At 39.5% G+C, this 25,944-nt stretch overlaps 1 protein-coding gene across 1 annotated transcript in view; it reads right to left on the bottom strand.

Annotated features, from left to right (window-relative positions):
* Window positions 1-7,524: 7,524 nt before the first annotated feature.
* Window positions 7,525-25,944, bottom strand: part of VWA3B (von Willebrand factor A domain containing 3B) — a 155,482-nt gene continuing 137,062 nt past the window's right edge. The window contains 6 exon segments of the mRNA XM_037527901.2: window positions 7,525-7,631; window positions 8,080-8,338; window positions 8,340-8,692; window positions 17,379-17,479; window positions 19,554-19,691; window positions 20,866-20,990. Coding sequence (XP_037383798.2) covers window positions 8,178-8,338; window positions 8,340-8,692; window positions 17,379-17,479; window positions 19,554-19,691; window positions 20,866-20,990 — 878 coding nt within the window. The 3' untranslated portion in view covers window positions 7,525-7,631; window positions 8,080-8,177.

The following is a 25,944-nucleotide window of genomic DNA, read 5'->3' as shown; positions in this document are numbered from 1 at the left end:
CTAGTCTTCCACTGCCTTCTGTAGTTTCTAGTTTCCATAGTTTCTGATAATAAATCAGTAATTTCAAATTATTGTTCCCCTTTATGTGATGTGTCATTTATCTGGAAATTTATAAGATTTTCTCTTCATGCTTGGTTTTCAACACTATGACTAAGATGGAATAATTTCCTTTTTATTTATTCTGTTTTGCACTCATTGAACTTCTTGAATCTATAAATTTATCTTTCAAGTAATTTGAGATTTTTTCAATCAGTTTTTCCCTTGAAATATTTTTTCTCCATCCTCTCATTAAAAACTACACAAAGAGCTGGATCTTTTGGTATTGCCCCCACTGTCCCAGGATGTTCAGTTTGGAAAAGATCTTTTATCCTAACTGGAAAATTTCTATTGGTAAATTTCACACTGACTTACTCTTTCTTCTATTCAGTTCATAAGTCAATTTAGTGGATTTTAAAAATTTAAGATACTGTATTTTTAAATTCCAAGTTTCCATGTTTATTTTTTGATATTTTGTCTATTGGGATTTCCTGTCTTTTCATTATAAGCATATTTTTCTTTACCCTAGAGGACATAATTATAATAGCCACTTTATAAAGTCCTTGTCTGATAATTCAATATCTGTGTCATTCACAGTTATCTAGATTTTTGCCTTTTCTCTTGAGGCTGAATCACATTTTCATGGTTATATGTTGAATAACGTAAAGTTACATCCCAATCCAGGTATATTAGGTTGTAGACACTCTGGATTCTGTAACATTCCTTAGACACCTTGATATATTTGTTTTAACAGACGCTTTGTTGTGCTTAAACTGAAATCTCTGTCTCTTGGGTAGCAGCTCAAGCCTTAGGTGATCTTATAACCTGCTTATGCTTGTGTGCTTGATATTATCAGTCAGAGACAGTTTATAAACAAAAATTTGTGGCTCATGGCTCTGGCGTTTTCCTTGTCTGGATTCTTCTTACATATTTCAGAAGTGATTGTTTCTCCAACTGCTGTTTTCCGATTTTTTTCAAGCCAGAGACTCAACATGTTTTCCTTCAGATTTTAATCCTCCCCAGGTGGTACTGACCATTTCCTACTCTCAAGCTAAATAAAGTATGTAATAAGTAACTCACCACATCAAATCTGCCTGTCTTGGGTTATGCACCAGAGTCTCTGGACAGTTATTGTTTGTATTTGTCCAGAGTTTATAGTTATGCATCAGAGGGTTCAGGTAAACATATTGGAAGGGGACTTCCTCTCACCTTCATTTTTGAAGGCTAGTTGCCTTGAATATATATACAAACAGATAAGCCGAGTAAGGTTCAGTAAAGGAGTGGGGAGGGTTGTAACTTTTTCTTATTTTTTTCTTTCTGAATTTTGCTGTTCTAGTATCTTCTGGTCTTCATCCCTTTAGCTGAGAAGTCATTCATATTGTTTTGTTGTTCCTCTGAATGTAACATATTGTTCTTCTCTGGCTGCTTTCACCATTATCTTATCATTGTCATCTTTTAGCAGTTTCTCTGTGCTGTGCCTCAAGGTAGTTTTCTTTGCACATATCATGCTTAGGATTAGTAATATTTTGTTCCACATTTTGGAAGTTTTCAGTGATTGTCTACCGATTTGTTTTTCTCACTCCGTTTCCTATTGTTCTGTACATTCCAATTTCACATATTTTGGAGTGTCTGGAATTATTCCACAGGTTGCTTTGAGATTCTGTTCACTTCAATCTTTTCTTTTTCATTCTGTTCCTTGGTTAATTTTTATTAATCTGTCTTCAAGTTCAGTGATTCTTCTGCACTCTCCATTCTGCTGTGCAGTTTAACATTTTTTGTTGTACTTTTCAGCTCTAGAATTTTCCTTCTGTATTTTAATGCCTTCATTTCTATATTGAGATTTCCAATCCATTTCTTCATTGATAGTATATTTTGCTCTAATATTTTTGCAATAATAGCTGCTTTGAAATTGTTAAATCCAACATTTGCATGTGATCAACATTTCTATTCACTTCTTTTATCAACAAGAATGGAACACATTTTCTTGCTTCTTTGCATATCTAGTAGGCTTGAGTTTTTTTGGTTCAAAACCTGATACTTAAGGCAATATGTTCCAATGATGTTGGATTCTGTTGCATTCTTTCAAAAATTTTTTGGTCTGATTTTTTTTTCTATTTTAGTGGAATACAAACTATTCTAGTAACTTGCCCATATTATAGTTGCAAACTTTTTCTTTACTATGAATAATTCACATTTCTATTCTGTTTTTAAGATTTTCACTGCTGATTTTCTATCCTAGCACCCTAAGTGTTTCTGCTATGTTTAAAATTTGGTGGTCAACCAAAGATTTGGACAGATTTGCACTCAGAGATTTCCTTGCTTAAATTTCAACTATTCTGCCAGCTTCAGCCTCTGTCATCTGATACTTAATCCCATAAGACTAATTAATGCTGCTCAAAATGCTGAACATGGTTTGGAAAAGCATTTCAGTTAAAAATCAACAAACATACATGCAGCTCTATCAAGATCCTCTCTGTTTTCTGCCTAGTTTCGCTTTTTTTTTTTAAAGGGGAATTCCTAGATTCTCCTTGCATAAGCATAATTTAATGATCAGGAATTAGAACAGTTGAAAATCAGATTTTATGATTTACTGTAGTTTCTTTGTTAAAATTTCACATCTTTTCCAGCCTTATCTCTGGCACCTTGAGGCAGTCAGGCTGCAGTTTTTTGTTGCCTTGGTCATAAATTTGGGCAGTGTCCTTAGGTCAGATTGTCACAATCTCACAATTGCTATCTCTTTTTTTGCAGTTTTTGGAGAAAAAAACTCTCCACATTCTGTTTTTATGTATTTTGTTGTGCCTTTAAGTATTTACTTATTAAAAAAGATTATCCAGTTATTTTTGTTCACTTTCAATTTTTCATTAATTTTTTATTGAAGTAGAATGGCATATTGACATTATAAGTTGCAGGTGTGCATCATTAAAATTGGTAAAAGGGGTCAACTGTATGAAGAATAGAATCAGACTTTCAGTGGTGAACTCAATGTAGTATATACATGAGTTGATTTTTAATAATATTCACGTATTAAGATTGTTGAAAGGCTTTACATTCCCACTTTCCATCACATTACTAATACTTCTCTAAATGTGGTTTTGATTCACATCTGTTGTTATTGTAGTTAAATATCTTTTCATATTTTTAAATCTATTCTTATATCTTTGTTAATAGTTCATTCTTTTGCCTATTTTTCTGCCATTTTCACCTTGATTTAAAAAAATTCTATATTTTACAAATATCAGATTTTATGTGATATAATGCAAGTACATTTTCTTAGATGTCATTTATTTTTTGACTTATGATGCTTTTGGTAATGCATTTTCAAAAAATAAATTTTTATGTAGTCAAGTTGAAAATTTTTTTGTTAATCTGGATGTTGAGTCATAGTTAATACCTTTTTCTACATCCATTTTATTAACTCAAGTTTTCTTCTAGTATTTGTGGTTTTCATTTTACATTTAAGATGAATCATTTGGAGCTTATTTTTCTATATGGTATGAGGCACAGATGTAATTTTATTATTTTTCAACTACTATTAGTCATCCTAGCATCATTACTAAAAAAAAAAATCTAATGATTTGACATGACATATTCAGAATAAACTAAATATCCATATATATTTTGGTCCATTTTTAGACTCTGTTCTCCACCATTAGTCTTATGCCAGCACCACACTATTTTAAGTGTAGTGTAACACAAAAATATTAGTGTTCTATATTTTACACAAATTCCTCTTCATGACTTTTCCTCTTCAATATTTTCTAGTTACTCTCACATTTATTTTCACATATAAACTTTTCAAACCTCATAAAATATTTGATTATTTTTACTGGGATTATGTTATGTTAATAAAAGAATTCAGGGAGAACTAGCAAGTTCATTGTTATGCATTCATATCTAAACATGAGATGTTTAAGTTTACTTTTGAGTCTTTCAGGACTGTTTTAAAATTTTTTATTGTTTTTGCACATTTCTTGTTAAGTCTATTCTAGGTACAGGTGATCCTCAATATTTGTGGATTCTGTATTTGCAAATTTACATATTCACTAAAAATTTATTTGTAACACCAAAGTCAATACTCAAGGCAATAGTTTCAGATTTTCAGAGTTGCGTTTACTCATGATATTTTCAGTCATCTGCCTTCTGGTTTCAAGTCTCTTCCTGTAAAAAATGTTTCCTTTTCACAGTGTAGTGTCACATTTTCCACATTATTGTGTTTACTACTGGTGATCATACTGTTTGCAATGACCCCTGAGTGTAATGTTGAAGTGCTGTCTAGTATTCTTGATTGCAAGAAGGCAAAGAAAAAGTGTGTTAGAGAAGCTTCATTCAGGATGAGCTATATTGCTGTTGGCCATTCTATGTTCATGAAGCAACAATAAACAAATAAAAGAAGAAACACACATAAAAGAAGTTTATGCATTGGTTGGTTGGTGAAAATAACATAACCTGAGGCTTGCAGGAAACTAACCCTGTATTGACTAGGTGCAATGATTCAGTATTTGCCAAATTCAGTGTTAGTTGTAGAACATCACAGCATGAATAATGGGAATTGACTGTATTATATTTGTTGCTATTATAAATGAGGTTTTGTCTATCAACATCTTACTGATCACTCCTTGTGTATATGAAGACTATTGGTTTCTGTATATAAATTTCTGGGCCTTCCCAGTGGTGCAGTGGGTTGAGCGCAGTGCTGTGAAACTGTCCGTGGCCTCTGCAGTGCTGGTTCGATTCCTGCTGGGCCAGAGAGATACACATGGCATGGCAGACCTCTCCTGTCTCGCCTGCTGCTCCCTGTAGCAGTGTACTTCGGTCTTTCTGCCTGTTCTGCTCCTTGCTCTGTCTCTGGTGAATCCTCTCACCCTCCTGCGGCCCTGGCCTGTACTCCAGTGCTTGCATAAATAAATAAATCTTTAAAAAATAAAACAAAATAAATTTCTTTCCTGCCACCTCATTGCATTCTTTTTATTATTTGATTAGTGTTACCATTGATTCTCTGGTTTTCAAGGTAGACTCTTTTGTCAAGTGCAAATATGATTTACTTCTTTTCCAATTCTATTCCCCCAATTAATTTCTCTTGCATAAGTGTGTTGGCTACACTTCATACTTCTACCCCTCTTTTTTTATAATCATGTACATAGCACTGCTGAATTGGTAATGGGCGACATCATTGATCCAGGTTCCTGGGCTTGAAAAAAACTTAGGTCACTTGAAATGTGGATCTTTTTTTAAATCACTCAAATGGTTATCCAGTCTCATTCGGTAAAAATCAAACACACAAACCATCTGAGGCAATGCATACAGATGCAAGGGCAGGGATGCGTGAAAATGCCTTAGTGAGTCCTTACTCATACAGTCAACTACCTTTCAAAGAAATGTAAATAATAGGAAGATAAAGTCTTTTATATATACCAACATAGTAACTACATCTGGTGCTCTTCCTCCTATATGCCATTGCTGAGTTAGTTTCAATTGATTTATCTCTTCATTATGGATCACATTTTCCTACTTAAGCACACGGTTGTTAATCTTTGATTAGAGGACAGACACTACAACTTTTACTTTTTTGGCGGGTATTCTTTTAGACTTAGGAATATTCTTGAGCTTTGTTCTGGGACACAGGTTACTTGGAAAGAGTTTGATCCTTCCAGGTCTTGCTTTTCAATTTTGTTTGGTGGGCTGGAGAAGCATTTAACCTAAGACCAAATTTGCTCCACTATTGAGGTAAACTGCTCATGAGTGGTCTGATGCCTCATGAATAATGAGGTTTTCTACTCTGGCTGAAAGACCCGGGCCTGGGTGAGTTGTAGGGATTGCTTCCTTTGACCTTTGTGGGTGAGTCTTTCCCCATTTGTGAGCACTTTCATCAGAGCTGTGCACTGATCAGGACAGCTAAAGCTCAGGGGTCTTCTCTATAGACCTCCAGAGTTCTTCTCTGGGTTGCTCTCTTCTGCATCTTTCTGTCTTATGGACTCCAGCTACCTTGAGGTCCTCAGAACCCTAGTTCCAGCTCCTACATTCATAGAGATTGCCACACTCTGCCTGGCTTCCCCCAGCTCCAATGCTATAGAGCCTGGAAACTGTATCCAGAAAATAAGTTGGGTACTCAAAGGGCTCACCTCATTTGTTTCTCAGAAATCACTCCTTCATTGCCTCAGTCCAATGTTTTGGAAACTGTGGTTATATACATTTTGTCAGGTGTTTTATTTGTTTAAAATGGGGAGGGCTTGGAGATGAAATCTGGTTCCTGTTATTCCATAATGGCAGGAAGTGGAAATACATTGCTGTTATTACAACTCTTCCCAGCACATTAGGAAGTGAGTACTATTAATGATAGACAACACTTGAACATACCCCTTTAAAGCACTGAGCATATCACAGGCTGTAATGTATGTTAACATACTAGTATTATGTAATTTTCTGTCCTGTACTTCTTCATCTCTTCACATTCTCCAAAATCAGACAATGAGGGCCTCCCCGGTGGCGCAGCAGTTGAGCACTGGGTTGCGAAGTTGCCCACAGCCTCTGCAGCACCGGTTTGATCCCCGGCTGCTCCCTGGCCACCAGAGGAGGGCCAGACATGGCGCGCAGACCTCTCCTGCCGCCCGCTGCTCCCCTCAGCAGTGTACTTCGGTCCTTCTGCCTGCTCTGCTCCCCGCTCTGGCTCTGGTGAATTCTCTCACCCTCCTGCGCTTCTGACTGTACCCAGTGCTTGTATAAATAAATAAATAAAAATAAATCTTTAAAAAAAAAAAACAAAAAAAAAACCAAAAACAAGGTGGCGATGAAGAGAGGTAGAATAGAGAAAATAACTACCCTTTAAATATCTGATGGTATTTCTCCAGAGCCCGGCATATCATCAGTATTCAATATGCTGCTTATTGAATAGCTACATGAACACATGAAGATTTACCTGAATGCACACATGCATAAATGATGACTGTGACAGGATGAGTGATTTCTTTACTATTCTACCAGTTCTCCATGGAGCAGACCAAACCAGATGACTATTACAGGATATTTGTGTGGGGGAGAAACCTGTGGGCTCTGGGAAAGAGCAAGCCTCCTCCTGATCCCCACTTTTCTTAACTGTATTATTTCCTCACTGCATAACTAGTTTAGCCTGATGCTGATCTGATATCTCCTTTTCCTTCATATTTTTAGAAATAGATTCCTCTTTTCCTTATTGTACCTTAACCCTAATGACTCTCTAGCTTTTGGAATGTAAATATCACTTTCAGTTAGATTGCAAAAGGTTATAGAGTATCAGAAAGCTTTATCTTTTCTATTTGCAAAAAGCATTCAATATTTTTCTTATTAATAATCTGTGTACTATTGTTATCTAGCCCTGGGAATATTACTGAGAGAATATAAAAAGAGGATATAAAAAGAGAATTGGGGAGAATTATTTCATTTTTGAAATTAGTGAAGCTCATTTCACTAAGAAATTAATGAACAGACATGAGTACTTTCTTATGTCATTGCTCAAATGTGTTCAAAGAAAGCAGGAACAAAGAACCCAGTAGTTTTGAAATGTTTCCAATGTAAGGCTTTTTATTCTGGTTCCATGCTCAATTAGAGGTACCTACAACAGACTATAGACAAAGATAATTAGGCAGGGCTCAATAAAAATGACCAGAAGATAATAAAATTAGGAATGTCCAATTTTGTAGATCTCAGGACTAGCTACTAGGGTTTAATTTCAGCCCTAACATTAAAAGATAAAATCCCAACTTCATATGAAATAATCACTTTAAAACAAGACTTCTTGGATTATAGTACCCTGTCTTCAAAAAAAAAAAAAAATCCCCAAAATCTTACAACAGTAATTTGTCAGATTAAACTTCTGGGTATGGAAAGTTACCAGAAAAGTGAGTACAATTTTGTGAGGACAGAGAAAATCACAGCGTGATCAGAGTGCTGTTATGTCAGAAGAAAGCCAGAACCATAAATTTCAACATGTGGAGATCCAGAAGGGAGATGACCAAGAAGTCTACCTTTTTTTACAAACAGAGATGTGGGTGGGATGAAGGGTGACCTTACCTCAGCAGAGGGGCTAGTTCCATAGAGTCGAGCAGCTGAGGTCTGGTCAGCCTTGGAGGTACGCTGGCTTTCTTAGATATAGTTGCCACTAGGCTGCTTTAAGCTTTCTCATCCACGGTCCTCAATCCTTTGCTGCTGTGGGTGACTCTACAAGGGCAGGGCGGGGCTTCTGGAGGTGGAGGTGTGGCAGTGATGTCAAGGCTGACCCACTCCTGTAGCCCTGGCTGAGGATCTTCTCTGAGGAAGTGGATATCAGCATTATTTAAGGGTGTTAGAGTTTCTGTTGTACTGGGACCTAAACTGGCCTGGAAACTTGGGAGCAAGATCATGTTCACTATTCTTGAGAGATATTTCAGGGGGTTCCAGAGGTAAATTATGTTGTCCCCTCCCCACCTTGTGCTTTGTGGGTCTCTTGGTGTAGGACTGTTGGGACCTAGTGTCATGGGAAGGGCCATCCGAGTCTGAGGACAACCTCTCCTGGAGAGGTATCCTCTTGGCAGGTTTCTTTTTCTTTCTTCTATGGTTCTCTTCTTTCTGCTCTCGTAAATCCCCAGTGTCGACTTCTTTGAGTGGCCATATTAGGAAAGTAGAGTCCTTTTTATCTGTGTCCCCCCTAGAGAGAGAGAAAGAGAGAAAGAGAGAGAGAGATGAGAGTTACTCTTGACTCGCTGGCTGCTACCGCCTATGTCTAAGCTACTTCCATTGGTTTTTCTCAGCATTTTGTCTATTGTCTTTCTTCTCATGTAACGGAATCTCAGGGGTCTTGTGAGCCCTGATAATTTGGGTGGGTTTTATTTCACATAGTTCATTTCCAAAGGCCTATGGTGCCTAAGAATCTCACATGGCAACAAGAATCTAACCATTTGGACCCTGTCTTGACCAAATCGGCCTCAGCACTAAGTCCAGTCCACCCAGGATGATTAGCTTGGTTACATTACAGACTAATTCCTTCCTGATCTGCTGAGCTAGAGCTTGTACAATAGAGACTCTTCTACACCCTTGGGTTTCTCTAATTACTATAAGATGTACCATCAGAAAAATGTGCTGAGCTATATATATAGTAATAGATAGTAATTTATATTACTATATATTAAATACTATATTATATTATTATATATAGTAATATATAGTAAAAATAGTATTTTTTGTGTGTATGTATGTATATACATGTATATATATACATATATATACACACAAAACAAAATTACTATTTTGAAGAGATATCTGCACCCGTTTTTTGCAGCATTATTCACAATAGTGTTGACATGGAAACAACCTAAATGTCCATCAAGGCTAAGCAGATAAAGGAAAAGGGTGAACACTGCTTTTCAACATAACACTGGAAGTCCTAGCCAGAGCAATAAGACAAGAGAAAGACATACAAGGAATCCAAATAGGCAAGGAAGAAGTCAAACTATCACTATTTGCAGACAATATGATAACCCCAAAAACTCCACAGAAAAACTAATTCAACTAATCAATCAGTTTACTAAAGTGGCAGGTTACAAAATCAATGCACAAAAATCAGTAGCCTTCCTCTGCACAAACAATAAATCTGAAGAAGAAGAAATCAAGAAAACCATTCCTTTTATTATTGAAACAAAAAAAATCAAATACTTGGGAATAAACCTAACAAAAGAAGTAAAGGACCTATACAAAGAAAATTATAAAACACTGTTAAAAGAAATAGAAGTAGACACAAAGAAATGGAAAGACATTTCCTGCTCATGGATCGGAAGAATTAACATTATCAAAAAGGCCATCCTACCAAAAGCAATATACAGATTCGATGCTATTCCAAGTAAAATTTCAATGTCATTCTTCAAAGAAATAGGAAAAATATTGATGAAATTCATATGGAGCCACAAAAAACCCCAAATAGCCAAAACTCTCCTGAAAAAAAAAAGAAGGGAATGGAGGCATCACACGCTCAGATTTCAAACTATACTACAAAGGCATAATATTCTAAACTGCATGGTATTAGAACCAGAACAGACACACGGACCAATGGAACTGAATAGAAAACCCAGAAATAAACCCACAGATTTATGGTCAACTAATCTTTGACAAAGGAGCAAAGGATATGCATTGGAGCAAAGAAAGTTTGTTCAATAAATGGTGCTGGGAAAACTGGGTTGCTACATGCAAAAGAATGAAGCTTGACTACTATCTCACACCATGCGCAAAAGCCAACTCAAAAATGGATTAAAGAACTAGACATAAGACCTGAAACCATAAAATATATAGAAGGAAATATAGGCAAAACACTACATGGTACGCACATCAAAGACATCTTTACAGACACATCACCCAAAACAGTGATAGTGAAGGCAAAGATCAACAGCTGGGACTACATCAAATTAAAGAGCTTCTGCACAGCAAAAGAGACAATAACAAAAACAAAGAGAAACCCCACCAACTGGGAGAACATTTTTGCACACAACACTAAAGATAAAGGACTGATCACAAAAATCTACAAAGCGCTGATGAGACTCAACAAAAACAAAGAAAATAATCCAGTCAAAAAATGGGCAGAAGAGATAAAAAGAAACTTGTCCAAAGAGGAAATACAAATGGCCAACAGACATATGAAAAAATGTTCAACATCACTTGCAATCAGGGAAAGGCAAATCAAAACTACAATGAGATATCATCTTACACCAGTGAGAATGGCACATATTAAAAAAACTAGCAACAAATGTTGGCGAGGTTGTGGAGAAAAAGGAACTCTTCCTGCACTGCTGGTGGGAGTGCAAACTGGTCCAGCCACTATGGAGAGCTGTGTGGAGATTCCTCAACCTATTAAAGATAGAGCTCCCATATGATCCAGCAATTCCACTCCTAGGTATTTACCCAAAGGTCACAGAAACATCAATTCCAAAGAGCACCTGCACCCCTATGTTTATAGCAACACTATTTACATTAGCTAGGCTTTGGAAACAACCCAAATGCCCAAAAATAGATGACTGGATCAAGAAGATGTGGTACATATACACCATGGAATATTACTCAGCATTCAAAAAAGATAAACACATGCAATTTGCAGCAACATGGATGGCGCTGATGGGATCAGCTCAGCGAAATAAGCCAGAAAGAAAAAGAAAAATACCAGATGGTCTCACTCATAGCAGGAATCTAGAAAACTTAAATAAGGGACCAGGAAAAAGAATAACTATATGAAAGAAAATATCAAAATCAACAAAAAACTATGAACCAGAGGCACTCTGTGGGGGTGGGGGGCAGGGAAAGGAGGGATTGGGGTAAAAATAAGGGGGTTGTAATTGTATGGGGAATATAAAAATAAAATTTAAATTAAAAAAATAAAATAAAATTTAAAAAAAAAGGAAAAGGGTGAAGAAAATGAACAACACACACACATACACACACACACACACACAGAGAGAGAGAGAGAGAGAGAGAGAGAGAGAGAGAGAGAGAGAGAGAGAGAGAGAGAGAGAAGGGAATATTATTTAGCTGTAAGAAAATAGGAAATTCTGACATTGTGACAACATGGATGGACCTTGAGGGTATTAAGTAAAATAAGTCACATAGAATCACATAGAGAAAAGAAAACATTGTACAATATCCTATGTGGAATCTAAAAAAAATCAAACTCATAGACACAGAGTAGTAAATGGTAGTTGCTAGGGACTGAGGGGTAGGCAAGACGGGAAAATGTTAGTGAAGGGGTATGAAAAAATACAAATATCTGCATAATTTATCCAGATGTGTTGCCCTTCAAAGGAAGCATCATGGAACACCATGACCTCACTCCAGTCACACCACCACCACATACCCTTTTGGGATCTTGCCTTTTAAGGGCCCTGGGGCAAGTTAATGACACCGCTACCTGGTGTTAAACCTTATTTTGTTCCAATAATCAGAATCTGGCACCTTGATCACTCAGCCTTTACCAAATCACTTAGAAAGTCAAGAATAAAAAGAGTAGGAAAATATTTTTTATTATCTCTAAAGAAATCAAATCAACTCAAGATTCATCATATTTTCTAATTTTCAATGATTGTCTCAAAAACTCTCTGGAAGTAACTCTGGAAAGAGATGAAAAAATTGACCAGTTCATACCCTCTAGGATAGTTATTATAAGCAAGAACAACAACAAAGTGCTGGCAAGAATGTGGAGAAATTGGAAGCCATTCCATTGTTGGTGGAAAATGTAAAATAGTACATTTGCTGTGGAAAGCAGCATGGCAGTTCCTCAAAATATTAAAAATAGAATTATCATATGATCCAGCAACTCTACTAGTCCTGGGTATATGCCCACAAGAATGAAAGCAGGGGTTTAAACAGATATTTGTACATCTGTTTCAGAGCGCATTACTCACAATAACCCAATGGTGGAAGCAATCCAGTGTCCACCAAAAAAATGTGGTATATACATAGAATGGAATACTGTTCAACCTTAAAAGGAAGAAAATTCTGACAATGGCTATAGCATGGATGAATCCTGAGGACATACAGCCATCCAGGTACAAAACGACAAATACTATATGACTCCACTTATATGAGGTCCCTGAAATTGCCAGATTGATAGAGACAGAAAGCAGAATGGTGTTGTTTTTTTTTCAATAGAGGCATGTTTTATTTATTTATTTGTTTGTTTCTTTGTTTATACATGCACTGGGTACAGTCAGAAGCGCGGGAGGGTGAGAGAATTCACCAGAGCCAGAGCGGGGAGCAGAGCAGGCAGAAGGACCGAAGTACACTGCTGAGGGGAGCAGCGGGCGGCAGGAGAGGTCTGTGAGCCATGCGGGACCCTCCTCCGGTGGCCGGGGAGCAGCCGGGGATCGAACCGGGCCTCAGAGGCCGCGGGCAGCTTCGCAACCCAGCGCTCAACCGCTGCGCCACCAGGGAGGCCCAGAATGGTGTTTTATAAGGGCAGGAGTGGGGGCGGGGTGAGGGGATGGGATGTTGAAGATAAATGAGTACAGAGTTTCAGCTTGGGGATGATGAAAAAGGTCTGGAGATGGTTGATGGTGATAAATGCATACCTTAGGAGGCCTCTGAGTTTTAAAATTGAAGGGGCAGAAAAATCCTTGTGCAATCCAAGTGGTTACCACTTGTGCTCAGGGTTAATGAATCTCTATGGCTGTGTTTTCTCTCCAAAATACTAGGGCACCAAAGCAGGATTTCTGAAAAGACAGTGGTCTTTGTCCCTCTGGATGCTATAGGGCACTCAATATAGGGTTTATTGCTGAACTGCTAGCTTTTTAGGATTTTGGTCCAGAATAGGTAACGGAGTTCCTAATCTGACCAGAAGCAAGCAAGGGAAATAAAGACATAGAGGACTAATGATGTCACATGCACAGCTCCTCCTAAGGGGAAGCAGCCCATGATGACTGGATGGGAATATGGGAAGTGATTCATCTAATGTAATGTCAGAGGCAGACTGAATTTTGAAATTTCAGTCCATGACATAACATTGCTATCAGGAAGATAGCATGTGCGTGAGTTATGCTGAGTAAAGGAACACGTGTTTGAATAATATGGGCAGTATAATTTCCTTTGGACATACTCCTAAATCCAAATGGCTTGATGGAAAATTACTAAACTGCTCAAGGAGAAATGAGAAGAGGTGAGTTTTGTGTAGTAGAAATGAGGAGTTGTACACAGACTCAGCTAAATGACAAACATCCTGGGGAAGGATATGGTTAAAGCTTCTCTCCTTGAGTCTTCTCTCTTTAGGCTCAAAAACAGCCATAACTGCGAGGCCAAAGGATCACAACCACTCATCAATGGAAGGTCACTCCTGGCCTTCAGGACCTCAGTGCCTACCAGCTTCTTTCAGATGCCCAATGACTTTCTGGAGCACAAAGAAAATGTTTAGTTCAATCTGACTTTCCTGAGCTCACATTTTGATTGTTACTAACTCTTTTCAAGAAATCAGACTCTCTCTAAAGTGAGTCACTTAAGGAGAAGCCCCAAAGGTAATTTTCAAGAGAGAAGATTAGGATGGATTTCAGTTCTGCTGGGAGGGATCTCCAGCCAGTTACAGGGAGCCAGGTATGTGGATTCAGCCTAGACCTGCCAGAGGTCCCCTGTCCAGAGGAGCACACAGTTCCCAGATTGTGGTGGTGAGCAATGCCTTCCTTTCACTGGGGAAAACCAACGGCCAGAGTGTCTAACCAACCAGGCATACTTTCCCTGTAGCAGTCAAAGGCCACAGCCTTCTGAGCAGGATCCAGGAGAGGTAGCCAGGGAAGAGCTCAAACTCTGAGTCCCTTGGAGAGAAGGAAGGATGCCAAGTGGGGGGAAATTCCTCCTGATCCTTGAAGTTATTAGATGACCAGATAAAAGAAATAGTATTTGTGTTCCCTAAATGGAGATAATTATAGACAGGTGAGAGAATATTTTTTCTCAGACATCCCTGGTGCCATGAAATATAGAAAGAAAGAGATGCCACCGCAGGGAAGATAGCAAGAGCAACCATTTCCCTTCATCCAAGACACTCTCTTAGAAAACATACATCTTGGGCCTCCCTGGTGGCGCAGTGGGTTGAGTGCCACGTTGTGAAGCTGTCCGCAGCCCCTGTAGCACAGGTTTGATTCCTGGCCGGCCGGGGAGAAACCCACATGGCATGGCAGACCTCTCCTCTCTCGCTCACTGCTCCCTTCAGCGGTGTGTTTGGTCTGTCTGCCTGTTCTGCTCCCTGCTCTGTCTCTGGTGAATTCTCTTACCCTCCCGTGCCTCTGGTCTGTACCCTGGTTCTTGTATAAGTAAATAAATATTTAAAAAAAAAAAAAAGACACACATCTCAACTATGCTGTTGAAGAATGCCATCATCATACCATAAAGGAAACTGGTAATAGCCCATTTGATGTCACATTGAAAATATGGTAATACTAAAATTCTCCCCTTTAAGTATGAGATCTTTGGAATTTAGCAAAATGGATTATATATCCAGCAAGTCAACCATACTAAAAGTCCTTAAAAATCATTAGGTATCAGATTTTGATTTGAAAATGAAAATTTGCATCAGCTATGGCCATATTCACTCACTATCACACCCTTCATCCTCAGACACTCTCCTTCCTGTTTTGCCCTGTGCCCCACCTGCAGTGAGGAACCAGAAAAGGGAAATATATCTCGCTCACACACGACTGAAGGCCCCAAGGAGGGAAAAACAGAGATGGTTTGGTGCCACATACCTTTTATTTTACCATCCTCCAAACGGAAATGGGGAGAGTGGATTTAATATTTTAAAACTAAATTCAGTTAAATAACGTTCTGTTGGAGTTGGAATCTAAATACGTTTCTTCAACAGTCCATGAAGAAAGCTCTAGGCTTTCTTATTTTGTTTTTGAATTGGTCTTATTTGGTATAGCGGTGTGAAGGGGGGCTAAAGAGCAACCAAAGGGAGATGGCACATTTATAAATTAAGTGTGAAAGAGCTCCTGATGAGAAATGAACTACCAGCAGGAAATCCCAGTGTAGACAGAAAATAAAATGCACACCTTTATTTTGAGTGCTCACACTGCCAGCCCTGGCTATAGAAAGAGACAAATTAAGCCCTGAATTTAGCAGGTTGCATGTGACCTCCACTTGGGAGAACTAAATGTAGCCTTTTGCTAGCAGAGGCAGCTAGAGCAAAATAAAAAATGTGGAAATTACAGTGGGGAGACCAGGGTGTCGATGAACAAACACTTCTGTGGTATGAAGCCCTAGAAGTTAGAGTAGATAACCAGCAGCTAAGAGAGCCATATGTTCTGCTCCCCACTGTATCTGGTGAATCCTCTCACTCCCCCGCACCTCTGACCTACACCCCAGTTCTTATATGCATGAATAAATAAAAATAAATCTTTAAAATAATTAGACTGTGGGGCTTCCCTCTTGGCACAAGGGGTTAAGACACAACCTATGAAGCTCTCAGCAGCCACTGTGGCATGAGTTCGATCCCCAGCTGGGGAGGAGACCCACATGGTGCAGCGGATCTCTCCTGACTCGCTTGCTGCTCCCCTCAGCAGTGTATTTCAGTCAATCTGCCTGTTCTGTTCCCCACTCTGTCTCTGGTGCATCCTCTCATCCCCCATACCTCTGGCCTGTACCCCAGCTCTTGTATGCATAAATAAATAAATCTTTAAAAAAATAGTAAGACTGAAAGAATAGTCAGTGAGCACACTGGTGTGAACATGTGAGGGGTCCTGAGTACCAACCTGGGAAGCTGTCCCTGTAGAGGTTGAGCAGGGAACAGGACACCCAAAGCTTAGGGAATGAAGAGGAGGCATGAGAGTGGACAAGGGACAGTAGGGAGCAGTTGTACTGCAGAACCAAGGGAAGTTCACTTCGTCAGTGCTGTGTGTACAAGTATGTGTGTGCCTGTGTGTAAACTGGGGAGGCAAACTTGGGAATTCGCTGAGGTGAAGGAATCAATGGAGAGGAGCTAATGCGAGGAGAAAGAACAATCCAGAGATAAGGAGCAAGGAACCTGGCAATGGGACTTCATGTCTGGAGCCTGGGGGACAGATCAACCTTGGATGAGAGGAAGAACTTTAACAGAAAGATAAAGGTTTCCACAAGCCCAGAGGCAGAGGATAGAAAGTGGAGAGAATGTCTGATGGTTTCTGTTAATGAAGCACAAGGCAAATACATCGGGGCCATGAAGGTTAGTACCCAAAAGCAATCCACAAACTCCAAGTAAAATTGGAGGCTGCTTCCTAGACCCTGTGCCCCAACCCTGTCTCAGAATTCACCTTCGCCTCCCAGGTCATGACCCTGACTCCAACCATGAACTTGGGTTTTGCTCTGTAGGCCTCAGGGTTTTCTTATTAACTGCTTTAATCCTTTTGGCAATTTTACTACTTCATATGAAAATGTGCTTATCCTGTTGTAGTCCCTGGAAACCACCACCCACCCACTCATACCTGGGCACAGGTAAGCCAGGGCCAGGTCCTCACTCTCACTCCCAACCGGGGAAGAGGCAGACGGTAGACTGGTCTCATTTGCAGCTTGATCTACCCTTTGCTTTATAGTGAGACTTCCTTAGAGCCTCTAATCCTTCCAAATAAAAGTGGTCTAATTCCTTCAGGCTCACCACAGGATTGAGTGCATTGTTGAAGATCAATAACATAATTTTGCATTTGAGATTTAGAACCAGATAGACAACCAACAGGTAGAGGTGCAATGTTGAAGGAATAATAATCTCGCACTACATTTTAAATAGGAATTTCTCTACCTCTGCTTCTCTCACCAAGTATTTAGAGATCATGGATTCCAACTTAAAAACAGTCTAAAGGTAGAAAGATATGAATAAATTTAGTAGGTCAAATGTTGGGTCTACTTACACCTTTGTATCCTCCTGGATTGGTGGTGACTTTATATGCGAACAAGAGATGGCATACTTGTTTTGGCTAATCTTAATGAGCGCACTCCGAGGGCAAAATTCCTGTAATAGTATATCAAGAGTTCAGTTAATTTAAATCAGAAGTGTCCACAATTCAGATATAATTTTATTCTAGCACAGTCCATTAGAATAGCTCCTAGCAGTTATCCTATTCAGGGTGATACTTGAGACTGCAATTTAAATACAGAGCCCAGCTTGGTAATTATATGCTGAAAACAATCATCACTAAGTCTACTGTCATGTCCCCATAACCTGGAGAGTTTGCCAAGTCCAGCCATATGAGATGCACATGTGTGTACACAATGCATGCAACCACTTTCTTTTCTACCTTTACTTTAGCCTTAGCCAGCTCTCCCCTGGACTTATGTGCTCTATCAGCCCTTGCTTCAATCCCATGAGTCTATGAGACTCTCTACCAGACTATCTTCAGTGTCCATCCCAGCCCATGTCACTCTGGTTCCTGGTCCCTGCTGCTCTGTGGGTAAATTCCAAGGTCCTTCCTGGGCTCTGAGACTCTTTCTCAGCATCCTGGGTCAACTGTTTTGTCTCTCCCCACACCCTAGGCTGCATCCAGAGACATCCCTCCAATGTCCCTTGATTTGCTTTCTCCTCACTTGCCTGGTAGAATTCCCAGAACAGCAGCACCTGCCAGAAATGCTTTCCTACCTGTTGCCCTTCTAGACAGATGCTTTATTTTCATCAACACAGCTCCAGAAAGTCCAATTCTCTCAGAGAATTCTCCTGGGTTAATGAGAAGGCACCCTTTTCCCTATTTTTGTATCAGGATGTTGGCTACAATGCTCCCAGAACCGCTGGCTCTGATGGTCTTCCCTCTTTGCTCTTAATCCTGAAATTCATTTACCGTGACCACTCTCTCTGATGGATATACCTTCTGCTTCAGTTAAGAATTGACTGGATATTTTTATTCTGTATGCTAGACAGTGGGGCACACAAGTTTAGCATGCAGGTCATGAAGCTAGATTGCCTAAGGGAAAGTCCTGTTCTACTGTTTACCTATGTGTGACTTAACCTTCTGCTTCAGTTTTCTTCTCTGAAAATGCAGATGGTAACAGTACCTACCTCACAGTGTTCTGTGAGGAGCACTCAATTGTTCACTATGGGTAAAACATTTGGCTGAGTACTTGAGACATGTAGTAAATACGTATTCAAGTTAGTTGTGATTATTTTGTTGGTTGTTGATTTTTGCTCACCAGTCTATTTTCCAGGCATATTAAGTGGCCCATCAGACCTTATTTCCATTAGAAATGAGGTTTATATACGTAATTTGAAAAGCAACTATGAGAGCCTTCTCCGTATATCAGGGTTTGTACTGGGGTACAAAGATGAATAGGTTACAGTCTTTCCTTTAAAGGATTTGGGAAATTGGTGAGGAAACCTGTAGGGTGGGGGGGTTCAGGAGAATCCCCAGGGATCGCAGCAGGAAATCACAATTGGATAGTCTTTCTTTTCTATCACAGAAATGTTCATAGAAAGAAGATGGAGGGAGAACAAGGAAGAATTAAAACTCAGGGGCTTAGAAACCCCCGCTGTGTTCGGGAAGCAAGGACCATTTCTTGGGGTTGAAATTCCAGTTCTCAGGGTAGACTGGCCGACTGGGGTAACCCTGGGCTTTTCCTTGAGGTTGATGAGATGTGCATGTGATCGCAGAGACAAGGTGACGTCATCAGATTTGTAACTGATGAAAATTTCTTTCTAAAGCTTTTAGGAAATACAGAGGACTGGGAGGAAAACAGGCAGAAGCAGCCTGAAGCAAGAAGGTGGTGTTGTAAGAACCTGGGAGAACATTGACAAAGTAGGTGTGAGTGAGCCTCCCCAGTCGCCAAATGAGGAATGAAGGCCCAAAAAAACAGTAGATGGAGGAGTTAAGAGGCCGTCGAACTTTAGTAAGGGCAGACCTTACATTGCAGTGTGGGTAGAATCCAAATTCTAGGGAGTGGATGTGTAGGGGGAATAGATAGAGGTAGGCAAATCATCCTTCCAAGACATCTGACAGTGCCAGGAGAGAGCAAAGCATTACCCAGAAGAAAGTCTAGGGGCAAAATAAGTCATTATCTAACTAGCAAGAAACTCCTTTTCTAAAAGAAAGTCTACTCACTCTCCGGTTGTTACATTTCAAAACTGTATAGAATTTATCTTCAGCCACCTCCTGATTTGGAAGTGCTATAACTATGGCAGGGACGTAGAAGTCAAATCCATTGGGTATCACAATTTTGGCAAACACATAATCTCCAACCTGTGGGTGAGAAAATATTTCACAGAAAATATTTTGCATATAGATCTATGACAATATTAATATAAGCATGTTTTGAAATACCCCAAGGTAGCACATACTGATGCTAAAATCCATATGCATATTTTTCTTGGTTAAGAAAGTGTCAATGGTTTTAAAATTCTCTGAGCTTGTGGGTCACACCTAGAGTTTTGTGATCAGTCTGGAAATTCCCTCTTTTAGCAAAACTTCTTCACTGACAAAGGGCCTAGGAACAGTCAGCAATTGGTGAGGGGTCTGAAAAGCATTTCCTGAAAAGTCTATTTGAAGGAACTTGGAGTGTTTCACATGTAGACCAAGTGTCCTCATGCAGATGAAGGGCTGTCACAGATAAAGGGGCAGGTTTGTTTAATGTTACTCCAAAGCACACACCTGGAATCCATGGGTGAGCATTCAAAGAGAGAGCAACGGGCAGAAAGAAAAGCTTGAGAAGGGGCACTGACAGGCTGCTGGGCATTTGTCAGATACAGAGGGTCTGTGTTGAGGGAAATGTGTGTTGTGTGTGCTTTGGTCTGGCCAGTAGGGCTGGAACAACCAGGGTGACATCCTGTGAGTGATTCTAGGGAGCTTTCCTAATGGTTCACTCTATGCAAAAAACAGCAGCAGTGGAGTTTGGAGGGGCTCTCTCTTCCGTCTTGGCTTTAGTGTGGGGATGAGGATTGGGCAGGACGATGAGCCAAAAACAACAGCATGGCTTTTGTGAATTTATCAGCATATATATTGCTCAGCTTACCCATGGAATGCACATTCAGGAGCAAAAGCATTATGGCATTGAGGACAAATATTAACTAACTGCAATGTCAAGGATGGCACAACCTCTGCCCTTGCTATTAAATTCGCTTTAATATACTCTTTTGCAGTTAAAGTTTCAAGAGCACTAGCAGCTCTAGCAACTCCCTTTCCTGCCATCTGTCTGTAAAGAGACATAGGTCCCAACACAAGCAAGTCTTGGGGCATTAACAGGTCAGGGTCATAAGCAAAGAAATTGCTAGCAAAGTGTTTTAGGAACATAGGGCTCTGCCTGTGCAAATGCAAACCCTCTGTAGGAGCTTAGCAAAAACTCAAACAGTGGCCACTCCAATCCAAAACTCTGGGAATAGTGAAAAGGGACCCTAGAATAGATCACTGTGTGAGGTACCTGGAGCAGCGGGCAGGGCATGGCACCCCCTACAGGCGTGATGAAGGAGATAGGCACCACCTTTGTGTCTCCATACCTAAAGGCCACCAGTGCATGGGTGGGGCTCACACACTTCTTCACAACTCCTGAAAGGAATTAAATTAAAAATAAAATGGAAAGATAAATAACATGTGCTCCCACAGGCCTGCCCCTTCCTGTTGACTGTGTTAAGTTATAGTGGAATGCTTGTTTAAGTCAATATGCCCTTTCAATTTCTCCACCAGATAACGTTGGTTCCTCTATGGTGCATATTAAAGTGTGTGAAGTGCATCTCTGGTCTGGATACCTGCTGAGTTGGGAAGCCCAGAGAACATGCCGAAGCTCACCCATCCCAGGGCACCAGCAGCCGTCCTGCCAGCAGCATTGTTGCTGCAAACAAAGTTCCTCTCTTGGACACTACCTACATCTGATTTCCTTATTTATTTACTTTAGCCATATTCCCTTCTATAATAGTTAGAAAAATCAATGTTGTTGTGAAAGTGTAGAGGAAATATGAACTCCCGTTCTCAGTTTTTCATCTAATATTAGGTAAATGAAAAGGTAACTAGTCTGAACACACCCCAAGCCTTCCCTAAAATGTACAACCAAAATAGGAAAAAAAACAAAAAGCAAAAAAAGTCCTTGTCTTTTAGTTATAACCAAAGAAAATGCCTGTTGTTAAGATTCATATATCTTGTCATTTATCCTAGTTAGAATATACTTTTCCATTAAAATAGATTATGAATATCAAGGGAAAGTTTTAATATGGACATGTCCCTAGGCAGTAACAGCTGCACTTGACTCTGCCTCTGAGATAGAAATGTGTGTGTCCTCACTGGACTCTCACAGGAGAGCTCTGGGGACTCCTCCCTGCTCACACTCTGGCCTTCACAGAGCCCCTGTTCTTCAACGTGACAACAACACAGCTGCTAATTTTCCTTAAGTCTATGTCTCATAAATGGCCAAAGAAGCGAAACCCTTTTATTTTTATTTATTTATTTTATTTATTTATACAAACACTGGGTACAGTCAGAAGCGCCAGAGGGTGAGAGAATTCACCAGAGCCAGAGCGGGGAGCAGAGCAGGCAGAAGGACCGAAGTACACTGCTGAGGGGAGCAGCGGGCGGCAGGAGAGGTCTGCGCGCCATGTGGGACCCTCGCCTGGTGGCTGGGGAGCAGCCGGGGATCGAACTGGCACTGCAGAGGCTGCAGGCAGCCTCGCAACCCAGCGCTCAACCACTGCGCCACCAGGGAGGCCCAGCGAAAACCCTTTTTTAAACACACACACACACACACACACACACACACCGCAGCTTTCCATTGTGTATGTTTTCTTATTAGACTAAAATATTTGATTTAGCTTTTGAAATATTCTTTACATGTTATTCACACAGGCTCTACCATAAACTAGGAAAAACTAGCTTTTACACTACTTTTTAGAAAGAATTCTTCTTATGCAAATAATGAAGAACCACTTCTCATTGAGGAGAACTCCCACTCTGCTCACACTCATGTGCCCCATTCAACTTTCTGGGTGAGATTTGAGCACTCAACTTGGGTCAGAGGGCTTCCATGTACTGAGTCTGGGGAAAAGGGTGCTCTTGCTGAGACCTCCAGCAAAAATGTTGCCCATGCACAGTGGTCAAAGGAGTGGAGACATAATCTCAGTAGACAATGCAGGTTGGTTCATTTGGGGAAATATACAGGAATGGCCCTCAATCTTTGCTCCAAAGAGGAATTTCTCAGGCTGGATACTGGATTTCTTACCTCTGACTGTAAGAACTTCTGCTATTCAGCTTAAATTTCATCTCCAGAGAGAGGCTTTAGCTTTGTTCCCGCTGGGAGCAACTTCTCCACCTCCCCGTGACTCTGGGGTCACCCCACTCATCTATTCATCTCCTTCCTTTAGTCTCAGAGCTTTCCTGTCTAGTCTACTGTGCTGGGTTTTGCCTCTTTGAAATGCTATTAAAGTTTTTGCACTAAAAGTATAGTTCCTTCTACCTCCAGAGAGGACAAGAGTTGTTTAGATATTTACAATAGATATTAAGAGGAGCTCTCACATGGGAAGATAGAAAACTCTTTGTATGTAGTTAACATATTCCAATTTAGAAAATGCTGTACATTATCATATTTAATCTGCATAACAATCTTATGAGGATTTTATTGTTTTAAATCCTGTTAGGAAAGATGAGGACACTTAACAGTCACAGGGCCAATAGAAGAGTAAAAACATGGGATTGTCTGACACCAAATCGCCACACCTAGGAATACCCCCCCTTTCTTTCCACTGTAACTTGTTCCTGTAACAAGTACAGAAATCTTGTAGCCTAGACTTTTCATACTGTGAATTTGCTGAAATGCTTCCTTTTTTACTGAACAATAGGAGCGGTGACCCTATTCTCACAAAGTGACTTAGAATTAAGTTCTGAAATGTATTTTCCTCCTTGCCTTTCAGCATCAGGGTAAGCCAGGCATCTGTTTGTCTCTTCCATTCTGAACAATGTGGTCATTCTTCAGCTAGATCATCCATATGGCACCCTAGAGCAGAGTCAGTCCTATGGAAATCCCTGCCCTGATTCCCATGTATGGCAGCAACAACCAGGCCAAGCTAGCGGCAGTGTACACCTGGCCAGGAGTAGTAGACACTCCAGTTTAAACACTCCAAAGTTGCATTATGCGGATGTATTTTAAAACCAGCTATTTTTCATTAAAAAGATAAAGGTGATTTGAACAAGGGGGGTGAGTGGTGCACAGTGATCAGATGATTTAAACATGTGCCTCTGGACAGGATGCTCTGAGCGGGCTGTGACATTACACTATCACTTAGGTAGCATTTTGCCAGGGGTATATAACATAAATCTAATCTAACTCAAATTGAGAAACATTCCATAAAGTAATTGACCTTAACCTTAAATCATGCCAATACCATGAAAGATGACAGGAAAGACAGAAGAATGATTCCAGATTAAAGAAGATTGAATGCACATGTTCATTTAATACAATAAATGATACTGGATTTGGGCCAGTTCTTGAGAAAAACATGTCATAAAAACCATTATTGAGACAACTAACAAAGTTGAAATATAGAGATAGAAGTAGACTAGTGCTAAATGTCTGAACTTTATAAATTTAATGTGGTTATATTAAGAGAATATCGTTGTTCTTGAAAAATACAAGCCAATGTATTAAGGAGTAAAGAGACATGATACTGTTATGTAATTGCAAATAATTCAGGAAAAAAACAATGTGTGAAGGGAGGGAGGAAGGAGAGAGAGGGTATAAAATAAAATAATTGATCAAATAAATGTGGCAAAATGTTAAAAATTGGTAAATCTGGATAAAGAGTATATAGGAATTTTCTGTATTATTCTTGCAAACTTTCTGTAAGTTTGAAATTATGTTTATAAAAAATAACTGATGGTAGAGTTGAAATTTCCAGTTGAAGAAGAGAGTCATTAACTTGAGGGCGGGAGGGGGAGGGGAGTAGAAACTAAGTACATCCAGTAACTCATGCACTGTTATTTAATTTGGTTGCGTCAATACTAACTGGCCACTAATCAAAATTCTAATTATATGACTAAATTCAAATGCTTGTTTCCTCTCAACTGACTTATTTGAATTTAATCACATCCACAAATAAAAAAATCTCAAGTAGACAGATCCCATGCAGCTATTAGGGCCATATGCTCTCTGTCTTTAATTGCACATTTTTTAAAAAGCCAGGGTAATAATTATTACTAACAAGATCTCAGGTATTGCATGTGGCCATGGGTGTTACCTGAGTCCTCTACTCCCCAGCTTAGCCGCAGTAGATCTTTGGCATTTACTTATCACACAGGGATGGTGTTAAGTAAAAGTTTGAGTCATTCTATTATTTTTTTTTTTTCTGATCAACAAACTGATTCCAAGCCCTAATCCAGCCATGGAATCCAATTGTTTTCATCATTTCCATTCAACAGGCCAAATTAGTATCCCTCTCTAGGACTCTAATTCATCTTCCAGCAAATCTGAGTCTCAGAGAAGTGGAAGATTCTCAGGTCTTGCTCTGGCAAAGAAAAGTTTCATGCCTTAACCCATGAGCTTAAATCAAATGCCTGGATCCTCCTTCATTCTCATTCAGCCAGTCAACTCCAAAGCACGTCTACCAAATTTGAAATAAAATGTCCTACTTGTTATTTCTACACATATGTATGCTGGAAACCAAAACACCTGCTGAAGTATTTTTTCTGATCCAAAAGGAATATTTAATTAAATTTAGCTAGAACAAAATTATTCTTGTAACTGGTAATTGATAAGTACAGCCTATGCAAGACTGGCTGTTTCTTTAGTAGGATCTTTTTGCCTCGAGGTCTTTCTCAGAGTTCTCTAAGTTCTCTTTATCCTACAGACCTACCCCATGATTTCAATGATGGTTTTGGTGTTGTTATCTCAAAAAAGTACCTCCAGATAGGTTTCTTCTCCAGAACTTAGACCCATATCTCCAACTGCTTCTCTGATAATGTCAGTAACCAGAAACAAATGGAAATAGGGCTAAGTGTCTTGAGAGGAAATCTGATTAAATGTAGAGATTTTTGAGATAGTAACACAGAAATAGTGTACCTGCAGTGCATCTTGTCCCAGACACATCTCATTATCTTCCTGTCAACACCACCATCTTGGTCTAGGTCAGGGACCATAAATGTCTCAATACAGTGACATCCTACACCAGTCCATATCCACTTTTCACACGGCAACGAGGGATCTTTTTAAAACTTCATGTGACTATGTTGCTCTCTGTTTTAAATGTGGCCTCTCCAATAAAGTCCAAACTTTAACATTGCCCTGTGTGAACAGCCCCCTACTTACCTCTCTAAAGAGCTTTATTATTTTCTTTTTTTTTTTTTTTTTTTTTTTTTTGATATGAGAACCATATTCTTTTATTACAGAGTAAGGGGGAAATCCTTAGAGAATATTAGTTGTAGAAAATATAATTTACAATTTTGGGAAAGCTATTCATGGCAATCATATTAACAGAAATTTAAATATCAAAACAAATTTTCAGTGGATTCTGTTAAATTTCTT

The sequence above is a fragment of the Talpa occidentalis genome, unplaced genomic scaffold (assembly GCF_014898055.3).
Source record: "Talpa occidentalis isolate TD23 unplaced genomic scaffold, MPIMG_talOcc4v2.1 talOcc4.5, whole genome shotgun sequence".
NCBI classification, from domain to species: domain Eukaryota; kingdom Metazoa; phylum Chordata; class Mammalia; order Eulipotyphla; family Talpidae; genus Talpa; species Talpa occidentalis.
Note: the sequence above shows the minus strand (reverse complement) of the source record. Positions and strands in the feature narration are given on the sequence as shown.